Source organism: Astatotilapia calliptera, chromosome 12 (genome assembly GCF_900246225.1).
Source record: "Astatotilapia calliptera chromosome 12, fAstCal1.2, whole genome shotgun sequence".
Taxonomy (NCBI): Eukaryota; Metazoa; Chordata; class Actinopteri; order Cichliformes; family Cichlidae; genus Astatotilapia; species Astatotilapia calliptera.
The window spans coordinates 12,260,941-12,273,627 of NC_039313.1; the positions used below are offsets into that span (position 1 = coordinate 12,260,941).

General features: G+C 38.2%; 1 protein-coding gene across 2 annotated transcripts; it reads right to left on the reverse strand.

Moving 5' to 3' along the window:
• Positions 1-399: 399 nt before the first annotated feature.
• Positions 400-10,393, reverse strand: mrps27 (mitochondrial ribosomal protein S27). Of its 2 annotated transcripts, none has more exons than XM_026188595.1 (11): positions 10,301-10,393; positions 9,960-10,037; positions 8,583-8,653; positions 8,431-8,489; positions 7,828-7,942; positions 7,235-7,313; positions 5,175-5,290; positions 4,854-4,956; positions 4,577-4,719; positions 2,614-2,775; positions 400-810 (listed from the first exon to the last, which is right to left on the reverse strand). In XM_026188595.1, the coding sequence occupies exons 1-11, from the start codon at positions 10,386-10,388 to the stop codon at positions 616-618; spliced, it is 1,209 nt and encodes a 402-aa protein (XP_026044380.1). In that variant the 5' UTR covers positions 10,389-10,393; the 3' UTR covers positions 400-615. The 2 variants fall into 2 exon arrangements, with proteins under 2 accessions (XP_026044380.1, XP_026044379.1); XM_026188594.1 differs by having other exon boundaries at positions 400-864.
• Positions 10,394-12,687: the final 2,294 nt, after the last annotated feature.

The window sequence follows — 12,687 nt, forward strand, 5'->3', positions numbered from 1 at the left end:
CATTTATCAGGAGCTATACAACATTATTGGCTTTTTCATGTGAACGGAAAGGTTTCTGGTCAAAACTGCATTCCTTTCTAGGCAAATAATTTGTTTTTCTCTAGATTTGCTATCAGCAAATATCTTGTGTAATGTGGCCCGTGAGAAAAAACTCCCCAAGATGCTTTTGACAGACGTGCGCACACAAAAAACACACAAACATGTGACAAAGACGACTGCAGGCAAAGAGGAAAAGGAGTGGGAGGATGTGATGGGACGATCTTTCCCTAGCTTTTCCATCTTTTTGCTTACATGAGGTCACCCTACGATCGGGCTGAACAATTGATGTGAGCATAAGTTCCAGTGATGATATCATCCCATAGTCCACGACAGACAAACAATAAATGTGAAATACAAATATGTGATAGAACTGAAAGTGTGTTTTATTTTGACAGCCTATTTATATTAGCTCTATTATATAAAAACAGAGCCACAACACAATAACTGATATATACAAAAGTAATAAGTGACAGAATCCGGTGCAATGATAATAATACACTCACAAGTATACACATTTTAAAGTACGTACTCAACGGACAGTTCAGTGAGTCACAGTTGGCTCCATGTAAAACGTTTCTACACCTGCTGAGCTGCAGCCATGGCAGCTAATCGCTCCTGTTTCTCCTGCTCAGCCTTTTCCCTCATCTCCTTCTCTCTCTGGATCAGCTGCCTCTTCTCGGCCTCCCAGGCCTGCACCCGGCTCTCATACTGCTCGAGGTCCGGTGTCTCGGCAGCAGCCAGGTTCTGCTGGGCCAGAGCGGTCACTAAATCCTGGAAAGAGGTTGACTCTACTTTACCCTGAGACTCCAGCTGACTGCTCAATTCCTGGAGAGGCAGGGCAACAAAAAAAGTTGAAAGCACAAAGGAATGATCTCATCACTTCATTTAAATGACTTGGGTGAAACCCTGTGACCCAGAAAAGTCACTTCCAATATGTGACGCACACCGAGAATCATGGCTGCACAGAAAAACAGTCAAGATATGATGCATTCAAGAACAACCGGACTTTCCAATAATTCCAGTGTTTATTATCTTAGCTTCGTGGTCTGAAATATCCCTTAAATCTATGACCAAATGTAGTTTGTTTTTTTATGATGCGCATACGTCAAATAAACAGTTGCAGCTATTTTGTTCCAAATTTTCATCCAGCAAACATTTTGGCCATGAGGGGAAATCCCCCTCTGGATGCAGCCACACACATGCCTATAGGGGGCACCTGGCCTGTCAGCCAGTGAAATTTATCTTTACCCTGTGGCAATAATGCCATATGTATTGGGATCAAAGTTTCTCTGTAAGCCTACCTACTTTTATTCAGAAGGTCAATCATTTATGATTGTGGTATAAGTGCATATCCATTTGCATCATTACTACACACACAACAATAAGTTGACATCTATGAGTTTAAAATAAATAGAAAATAAAGACTGAAAAATTAAACCTGGTTTTATGTGGATACATACAGCGCATGTCAGGATGCATAGTGCAGAAAATGAATTCAATAATGATTCAGATTCAGCTATTTGATAAAAACACTGGCAGGTGCAGATATTTCATGTATCCAATAGTAATTATGTGTGTGCACATATTCTACAGCATTTGATATCAGAATGTACTGAAAGTCAAAGCTCAACATCTGGATTTGCAAAAAGAAGCTCTGACCACCCCTTTACAGCAAACTGGACTCTGTTTTCTTTGTTCTCCTGTAGGTGCACCAGGAAGCATTATAAACCCTGATGCACGCAGCTGATAAAATCCACATCCCAGCTAAGGCTTTTACACTGGTCCGCTGATCTACAGGTGGTAGTTATGTTTCAGGAACGTTAATGGATCTACAAAGCCAACAAAGAAGAAGAAGAATGCCAGCTGGGAAAATTTGGAAGAAAATGTTCTATGAGGAAGGAAATGTTTTCAGCATGGTCTCAAGAACATGCCCACTACACCTTAGTGAGCAACGACAAATGCAAACAGAAGCTTTGCTTTAATTTAAAGAGAAAAAAATATATATATAAATTATCGTTTAGAGAATCAACAACGTAACTACAAATGTAAGAATCCCTAATTAACAGTCCACTTATTCAAAAATAAGTGGAAAATAATAATTTTATTATTTTTATTTTATTATCAGTTCAGTGGTAATACAAGACAGTAGGCAGAATGGAGAAAAGCACTTCTGACAGTCAAAAAAAAAACCCATCTTATGCTGTTTGCAAAGGGGAAACTTTTTAAACTAGAGCGCAGTCAGAAAGCGTATCCTATAACCCAACAGGGTATTTTGCATTTTTGGATCCACATCAAATTTTTAATGGGTCTTTCCTTTGTCTAGGCTACACCTTTCCATCAGGTTTCAGCTTGGTGGTTGTTGTGTAATCTTGCTGAAAGATGGACAAATGGGAGGGAAAACATACTTCCGCCCCACCTCTTGCCTTAGAATTATATTTTAATCTGTCCCTTAAAAAAAACAAAGCATGCTGCTCACAGCAGCTTGACTTCTAAGTTATAACCTCGTTTTTACCAGCATGCCCCTATAATTACATTTGATGCAAATTTGAGCTTTAAGTACAAACAAAGACCCACCTTGAATTTCTTGACATACTCGGGTAGCTTAGCAGCTTCGGCCTGATCGTCTTCATCTACAGTGTTTTCTTTCTTGTCCTCTTCACCTCCTGACTCTTCTCCAGAAGAGTCTGACTCTGAGGTCAAAGGCAGGTCGTGGAGCAAGTCATTCACATATCCCAGCTGAAAAATAATCACAAAAATTAATGTTATTTATGCAGAAAGATAAAATTTTGTAATGAAGCATGTTCTGAAACAACTGTTTTCTGGTCTTTTTGCTGAAAATTACATTATGCAAGTAAAGTCTCTTACTGGAATGAAAACAGGCCAGACATTTAATGACGCAGGGTTATACACCTTACTTGACAAGTCACCTCTTAATCTTAGGAAGAAGTAAGATTAACTGTGACCTGAGGCAGCAGCACCTTCATTGAGATGTAATACTTCCTCTCTGTCCTATGGCGTTATCTTCTCTGTCTACGTTATTGCTGTGCTGCTGTGTGACGCAGGCTGTTCACTTTCTGTTGCAGTGATTGTCAAAGACAACCTCAGAGCTCCAGGCTCTTCAAAATCTCATTAGATGCAGACAAAGCTGTACTATTGAACTGGACAGCAGAGAGCGGATTAGAGATGCTACAGCCTGCGCATATATGTAAAAATTGCAAAATCATGACAGCGTGTGTGTCACACAATGCTGTCTGTGCCAAGCAGCCTACCTGGAAAGTAATAAGCAGCCTGTGGACTATTTGCAATGCTGCACGCAGTTTAATCCACGCTCATTTTACAACAGCAAATGAACACGTTAAGAAATACATCCGTTTGACATCAAACCCACAGTTAGGGGGCAGTTAGGGGGCTGATATCAGGCGCCCAAATGAGAACAAAGAGCAATGCTGTCTGGTACGGCTCGGATAGTTGTTTGTTATGAACTATATAACTATAAACAGTTCTAGCATATTGTGCATTTGCTTGAGCACAGAACGTTTGTGTTGTATTACGCAGCAGTTGTCTTACTGATATTTTTCTGCCTATATGAAAGAATAATGTATGCCATCATTGGTACCTTTTGTAAAGTTAATCAGAGACACATGGGACATAATCAAGGATATCTGGGGTTGCAATGTTCAATGTTTTTGCTCTCTCATTACTGATTTTGATATTTAAATATGTTTGCAAATTGTGCGTTACCCTGAGACGCTTAATGAGGTGAGTGCTGGCTCAGACACCAATTCAGGGATCGATACAACTTTGACATAAAAAGAAGAGTGTCCTCAGATGACATTATCAGCATGGACCTAGCTTATTTTTGAAGGTGGGAGAAACCAGAACTCCCAGAGAAAAACAATAAAAACACCACATCCTCTGCTCCCAATTTCTATGAGGGCCAGAAAAGCGCCAGTAATTAATTTAGATGTGCTGAACTGAACTGCACAAGCCCTATTAATACCCAATTAAATTGTGAAATTAACTGTATAAATGAAGAAGATCTTTAAAATAAAGAAGTTGCACCATGTCAATACTGCAGGAAAGCGTCTCTAGTCTGAGGATATACTTATGTAAGACAGGATACGTACAAGGGTTAGGCAACTGAACAACTAAATCAGTTGTCATCAACTCATCAAGTCCATTTCAGTTCCTTTTTTGGGCCTTGTGCTCAAAGGAAATAGCATTTGGTATTTTTGGACTTAACTTGCCACTTGCACAGAGAAACTGAAAAAAAAAGGAGATTTGCTTTAGTTATGAGTTGGTGTCAGCTGTGCACCTTATGTTTTGCTGCTCAGGTACAAATCTGTACAATAAGAGGCTGCAATGTGTCCTTCATCTCACTTCTTTCTATCATCTGTGGTTTTAAAGTCTCTTCCAGAACAAGCTGCACAAACTTTTCTGTGAATATACTAAGAAACACCAGTCAGGAAAAAATGGAATTTGTTGTTCAACCCTAACACAAAACACACAAAATGAAGCACGATTTGTTTGCCCTTACTGTATCTTTGGACAGTTTGACATCACTAGAAGCAGCAGCCACTCTCTCCATAATGGCCAGCGCTCTGCCCAGATATCCTCGACCCCAGAAGAGAGGCATCCCTTTGAAGACGGCATGTATGCCCTTTAAATTTTCTACCTTGCCTGGATGATGAAGAAGGAGGAAAACAAATGAGACAAGTGGCATAATGAAAGGCTACAGGAGAAAAAACAAAACTATCAATCACAGCAAAAAAAATTACTTAAAATAATGCAAGAAAAGAAACTCAAGCACTTACCGAGGAAAGCATTGCCAAGCAGCTGAGCACTGAGGCCAATGGTGTTGTCTTGCTTCTGTCCACAGATAAGCAGCGATGCCCCCAGAGCCCGTTCTTCTGACACCTGATCGCAGCAAAGAACAAGTGTTTTATTACTTCTACTGCAACATGTTAATTAGCATCGGGCATCTCTTTTTACAAAAATGTATAAAAGTTTAGAATGAAACCCCCTAAGATGCCCCTTTTTGAATCACAGGAAATTGATTTTGCAATTTCCAGTCATAAGAATATTCTAGAGTCATCAGCTGTCCTAAACACCTTCAGAGCTGCTGATTCACTCACAGCAAGTTGTGGTCTGGTTGCTAGGTAACTGCCCAGAGCATACAGAGACAGGATCTGAGTGGAGGGAAGATCAAAAGCCTCCTGAAGCATCACCTCTTCAACCACAGAACACGCACCTGAACAATTATAAAAAACAAACAAACATTCTCAGATAACATTTCCCAATATCTCTATATGACAAACATTTTTTATATTACAGAAGTTTCATAATCTGGATAGGAGTAAGCTTGTGTGTGAAAAACTGAGTAAACTCTTACTGCTTACATAAGAACTAAGGGGATAAGTAGCAGCCAGGTACTCATAATCAAATGCACACAACTATTTGATTATATGTGTGACCGCCTCTATATTTTTTGGTCTAGAGATGAAAAAAAAAAGAGGATTTGGCAGTTCATTCAGATATGTGTTAACAGAATGCCACACAGAAAAGACATCAGCACTGATCTCAGAGAAGACTTGCTGTTGTCCATCAATCTGAGAAGGCTTATATGGCCATTTCCAAACAATCTGAACTCTGCCAGTTCACACAAAAGATTAATTACTTGTGAAAAACCATCAAGACAGGTGCCAAACTTCTCAGGAGCCTCACCCCAAGCGAACACTGTGCAATGCTCAGAGAAACCCAAGAGCTACATCTCAGAATCTGCAGGCCTCAGCATGCTAAATGTTAATGTTCATGACAAGTTAAGTACAAAAAACAAGAAAAAATAAGTTTGAGTTGTTTGGGTTGCTAGGAGAAATCTAAAACTTACACTGCACTTAGTTTTTGTTAAATAAATGATACTTTTATTGTCACATCACATGTGCGGGTACACTGGTACAGCACATGCGAGTGAAAGTCTTGTGTCCAAGCTTCACAAGCAACAGGGGTGAGCAAAATACAATACAATAACATAAGAACAAGCAAAATTATAAGAATGGGAGAAAAAATAAAGGAAAAGGAAAATTAAACACTAAAACCAGCTGTTGCTTGGGGGAGCTCGCGATGAGGCTGCCATACTCTGCGCCATAAACTCTTGGAAGTGAGAAGAAGCTGTATGATAAACTACCAGTATTTGGTGAGTTCACCATTTTACAATGGTGTCCAAATCTGCACTATGATTATGTCCTGTATAGCAGAGAATCCTGGTATCCCAGAAAAAGGAGCATAAAACCAGTGGTCTATAGTATATTGTAAACTGTGCATAAAGCGAAATGACACAAACAAGGTGTCATACAACTTGCAAAATGAAAGCAAGGTGTATGACAGCAATGTATTGAAACATGAAGTTCCCCAAAGTATTTATTAACTACTATTTATTAATTACACTCAGCATATTCGCAGGACATTGATTCTTTTAGCTGATTTTTGATGCGTTGTGTTTTATTGTGCAAATTCTTTTTCTAGGCACTGTTAACTAAGTTAAATCTTGGCTGGCCATTAGCTCACTATATAGTCCTTTACATAGAATTTGCCAACCATCAACTGGAGTGTCGTGGATGAGTATATAATTAAGGACACTGTAATTTTCTTTTAATGGCAAAAGATCCAAAACCACCCAAAATTAGTTCTATGCGCCCACCCGGTTTTAATCCAAATCACTTGTTGTACAAAACATGACGGGGCATTGAGAGTTCATCTGGCAAGGCTGTAAACTGTTGAGCTACGTCACAATAGTGACATTTGTAAACCACTAATAAAGGAAACTAACAGACGAAACCTAAAAAGTAATTCAGCAACATCAGATCTGAGCTACTGTTTTGAAACTTTGCAGCATATAAGCACTTTTAGCGAATGGAATCAAAACTTTCACATTCAACTGAAACAGCGGCTCTGCAAGACAATTATTTACGGTCTAATGTTATTATAGAAAACATAAATAAATAGAAACAACAAGCTTCCCTTTACCCCCGTCTTTTACAAACAAGGAAAGAAATGTTGAAATTCGATTTTGGTGATTTGAACATTTCAAGCAAACAAGAATGTGCTTGGAAACCTGCAAGGGGTTGGCCTTGCAGTCTGTGTGGTGCTTATGCTTCCCAAAGGTTAAATGAAAAATGATTTTTAAACTAAGTCTTACTTTTAAAGTCTGCATCCTTAATGAAGGAATCCATGAGGAGATTGAAGGTGAAGTCATCTGGGAATATTCCATACTGGATCTGCACACAGAGATATCAAAATATTGGCATCATGGAAAAACATCAATTTTTTTCTACATTATTTAATGATGAAGGTGTATATCACATGCAGCAATAAGACTGCTTCTCAGTGCATTAGTGACAATGAAAGCTCTTGCGTCAGAGTTGTATGCCGCCAATCAAAACAACTACAGCCGTGATCGCTTTTACCTCACTGTAAACGCGTCACTGGCTACCTGACATCTGTTTCTGGAGTAATTCAGGGATGCTCAGATACTATAACGCATTCAGGAACTGATAAAAAGCGCTGGGCTGAAAATGTCAACCATTTAACCGTTTAACATTATTTGTGCTGGTCAGATCGGTTTGAAAACACGCCTCAGTGCTTCACAATGAGTCTGTGCTGTCTCATGATGACAGCCTTGATCAGATTTCCTCTCCGATCATTGAGATAAGGTTCATATGCAAGACCCAAACAGTGCTCTCAGCGTAGTTTATTTCCCAAAGAATAAACTGAGTGAATATTATAGTGTACCTTGTTTTTAAGTGTGTGCAAGGCCTTATCTCTAGCCCCATGTTTTAGACACTGTCTGATCCAGCCGTGAATGGTCCAGTCTCGCAGGTACCAACAGTTTGGACTGTGACGAAACCTTAAAGAAATTTACGGAAAAAAAAGTTGTTTCACATGCTTTAAAATAGAAATAGATACAAACACAACAACAAGAGGAAGAGAGGAAATCACATGACAAATATACGGTAAACAGTTTCAGCTGCTGAACCACAACTTTATCCTGGAAATCAGAGATAGGAATAAGAATATATCAGCAGAAGCACATCTAAATTCGTTCAGTGTTTCCCGATTATGAAAATGAATGTGCCCTGAACTAGAGTGCAGTTGGGAAACACACTAAATCTTGCCATCACAAGAATGGGTGCAGATTCCAGAGGAAGGAGTAAACAGGAAAGGTCTGGAGTTGCCCCGAACAAAGAAGAGCATGTGACTGAATATAAACCAAAACAGACAAACCAAACAGACAGTTCAGTCCAACAAAAACACACAGACTGGTACCACAAAAACCAAAAGCAGCAGCAGACATTTGGCACAGATGCAGGAGATGTAAAAATGATATCTGATTACTTATAAAGGTAGTACTCTGCTTGATCAATTTCTTCCCGGGATGATATGTTGTCCACAAACTGAAACAGAAAACAGTGTGCCATGAAAAATCAAGTTTACAGCAAATAAATAAAAAAACTAAATATGGTCCATTTAATGTAGATGCAGCTTACCCGTGACATAATCAGAGAGCTAACAGGGAGATTCCTGTCATATGTCCTGTCCATAGTGTTGGCGAGTACAGCTGCAAGTTTAAGAAGGATTTAAAAAAAATACCAGAATTATAGTAAAATAAACTAGAGAATAAGCTTTCCAGAGTAGAATAAATTGCTGACACGTTTTTTTTTTGTTATTTTTTTTAATATATGAGTTTTATTATGGTGATTTACAACTTTTCACAACTTCGGTAATATCTAATTAAATTGTATTTAAACTTTGTTAAACTACGAGTATAAATTATGTACACTTTGTGAAGCAGGTAAATTTCGTCTGTAACACCATGAGGCTGCAGTGCTACACTGCCACCCTGTGTTGATGAAGTGTAAACACAGTAGTATTTGATGCTGGACTTCTGCAATGAGCATCAAATGGTGTAAATATTTCCAGAAAAAAAAATTCTCTTTTTTAATAATTCTCCCAAGACAAACTAATTTACTGTACTAGAATAATATTCTATATTTGTACAACTATGGGTTACTGGATGGATGGGGGGGGGGGATTTTCTGGTGTTCCCTTTGGGGGCCACAACAATGGATAATCTGCCTTCATCTCACCCTATACTTATACTTAACTCACCCTATACTTAACTTCCTCCTCTGTCACACCAACCCTCTGATTGCCCTCCATCACTACACCCATCAACCTTCTCTGGGGTCTGCACTTTTTCTCCTGCCTGGCAGCTCCTTCCTCAACATCATGTGTCTAATATATTCACTATCTACTCTTTTTACATATCCAACCCAAAGTCTCTAAACTGCTTGATTGGAGTTGTCTCTCTGATGTACTCATTTCTAATCCTGTCCATCCATATTGAAGCCAACCTGCTCCTGAGCCACAGAAGATAGTATCCTACACACTCTACCCACTCTAACTGGAAGGTCAGTGGTTGACTTCATAACTCCTCCATTCACATTGAAGAAACCTTGGGCAAGATACTGAACCTCAAGCTGCCCCAATTGAGAGTGAGCATGTGTGAATGTGTAGGGGTCGAAAAAATAAATAAACAATAATAACAACCACTGCACTGTAAGTGCAGTAAACTGAATGTAGTGCCATGTTTAGTGGAAGTGGCACTTACGTTTCTTTACACATCTCAGGCTGCTTATGATCTGTTTTTTAAACAGTTTATTAAAGGTAATAAACTATTAATGCTTTAATAATTATTTGGAATTAAGGGCATTATAGTCAGTCGTATTGCTATATTAGTTTGACACTTCTTGACTTGGTGGAAAAATGTTACGTTTCCCTGGATAATGATCCAAATCTTGACAAGCCCTTTGTTTGCTTGTCTTTTCATTATGTACTGTGTAATGTGGAGATTTAACTCTTACCCAGGTTCTGAGGATCTTTCTCTCTCGCCTCCCACATTTTGCTGTCTGTGTAAGCCGCTGAAAGCAACCATCGTCGGGCTGTGAAGAGAAATGCACACATCAGTCAAATATTTGGGGAAATGAGTTGCTCATGGCTTTAAAATTACAGGAAAACTCAAATGCCGGTTAGTTTAGCTTCATGTTGTTAGCTAACGTTACCATGAACTGAGGGCATTTAGCTCCACCTCTGTGAACATTCAAATATTGACCGTAAAAAAAAAACAAAAAATAGACGTTAAACATGAAACTAAAATTAAATCATACTCTATATTGAGTCTTAACCAAATGCATGATGTGTCTACCTGAAAGAGACGGAGATAAACTTTTAACTTTGACAGCAGCAGTCGCACATCGCTTCAACACGGAGGCTGCCATATTAGACGATACCATGTCGTGGCAGGCGCCGGGGGAGTTTGATGACCGGCAAAAGTGGATTATACCAAAAGTGACAACAGGAAAGCAGAAAAGTTTTTGGTTTGGTTTTTGTTGTTGTTGTTTGTTTTGTTTTTTGTTGCTACCTATAAAAACAAATTAAAACTTAAAACTTATTTATAAACACAATTCGTACATGTTTATGAGTCAATGAATTATTAATGAAGTTAAAATGAGATATTATTGATATTTAATTTAACTTAATCTAATAATTTTTACTGTTCTACCTTGCTGTGTGCACCAAGCAACAAAATACTTTACAGGAAATGTTTTGATTTCCTGAAATTTATCAGGAATGACTTGCAGATAATGTAGAGAATACACACTTCCAGCCTACTAACCACAAGTTTCACCACAAGGTTGCTAACTTCCACTTTGGTATCAGCTTCTACGTGTAGATGAAAAGCGATAAACATTTTCTGATCAAAATAACTTGAAAACGTTTTTATTTAACCAACAAATAGTTGATCTATCTATCTATCTATCTATCTATCTATCTATCTATCTATCTATCTATCTATCTATCTATCTATCTATCTATCTATCTATCTATCTATCTATCTTTAAATAATAAACTATAATACTTTGCAGCTTGTTACATTTGGTGTGATGTATGTGTAATTCATTAATATTAGTTTATATTCTATTTTTGACATTTTTGGGATTTTTTGGATTCATTTGTTTACATATTTCTTGATTGGCTTTGGTAATTAAAGTCACATCAAAATGAAAGAGAAGCTACTTTTGGTCACTCCCAAAATCTGTTAAACATAAATAATATTCTATGTTGCAAGCGAGAGTGAAATACTTGAGAAGAACCTGCTCTTTGACAATAGAGGGCACTGTTCATATAAGAAAGAGACAGAACAGGAAAACACACACAGCTGTAAAAGTGAAGGAGCTTCACTTTGCCATGCTGTGTTGCACATAAAGCCATGAAGAGGTCCATTGCTAGTTATTGAGCACCACTGCTTCATCAAGCTTTTCAATAGGGCTTACTAGATCTGTCCTCTCATGTTCATTAGACTGCAGGCAGCCCCAAAAATACTAGCAAACCACCAAAATTAAGCAGGAAGTTGGACATAAATGTGGAGTTGAGTTGTCTTACTTTGTTTACCTAAATGTGCATTAATTTGTCCGTAAAAAGCTGTTGCCCCCGTCACCTCTGTGTTTGTCAGCCAGTATTTTTGTTCAGCTGCAGGAGGACAGCCCTCAGCTATTATTACAGTTAGCTCCTTGGCTGTGGGTCAAAGGAGGTGACAGGTTGAGACTAGGGTGGGACCACTCTGTTAAACAAAACATGGAAGAATTTTAGCACCATCTCATTTTCTCAGTGACCAGCAAAACAGGAAATTTGTACCTGAGATGCATTACAGTGTAGTCACTACAAGTAAACAAGAAGTGTACCATTCAGTTCCATTACTGGGATTTCTGATATCATCTTGTGCCTTTCTGTTTTGCCATTATGCAAAAGGCCATACAAAGTCTACAGAACCTTTATTGAAAATCACGTTTTAAAACCCACACTTCTCTCATCATGTTAAAAAAAGGTATGTTTGTGGTTTAGAGATGAAAAAAAAATCAGAAGTATTTGTTTTCAGGATCTTGCTTACGGGCAGCCCCTTGCTGCTTCCCTTTTTTATTTCTCATCCATAGTGTTAGAGGACGTTGGTGCAGGTTGGTGCGATGTGATAAAAGAACTGCATTATACAGGGAATGACAAAGCATTTTGTAGGGAGGCTTTTTATGCAATAGATGTGAACTGTCATTGAACACATGCATGCTTGACCAATAGTATGTGTCTGCAAAATATAATGGATAAATTTATCATATAAGGATAGCTAGGATGAGCAGCGTGATAGTCTGAATTTTATTTAATTTGTATTTAAGACATTAAATAAATGTACATTACACAATGAGACAATTATAAGAATCTCTAAAAGGAGAAACAATTTTAGCCACATTATAAAAAGTTACAAGATACCAATCCTCAGTCTGGTTATCAACTCATCCTGAGTTCCTTCTTGAATGTGCATGATTTCGAAAACATTTATTGTGTAAAAAAAACCTACAAAAAAACCCAAAACGGCTTGCTGTAATTTGCCTGCTTATATAACAGTATTCAAATACATTCCGGATGAAACAGGATAGCAGGACATGAACCGCGCTGTAATATACAGCCCAACTTTCCAGCCAAGTGTTGTGACTCCTATTTTTTCACAAGTTTAGTTGAATTTTCTTTCCAAGACTTTTAAAC

Bases quoted from the DNA above. Each gene is read 5' to 3' on its own strand.
- mrps27 (XM_026188594.1), bottom strand. From the start codon at position 10,388: ATGGTATCGTCTAATATGGCAGCCTCCGTGTTGAAGCGATGTGCGACT. The intron at 8,490-8,582 runs GTAAGCTGCATC...TTTCTGTTTCAG, and splicing joins GCTCTCTGATTATGTCACGG to TTTGTGGACAACATATCATC. The intron at 4,720-4,853 runs GTAAGTGCTTGA...TTCATCATCCAG, and splicing joins GCTTGGCAATGCTTTCCTCG to GCAAGGTAGAAAATTTAAAG.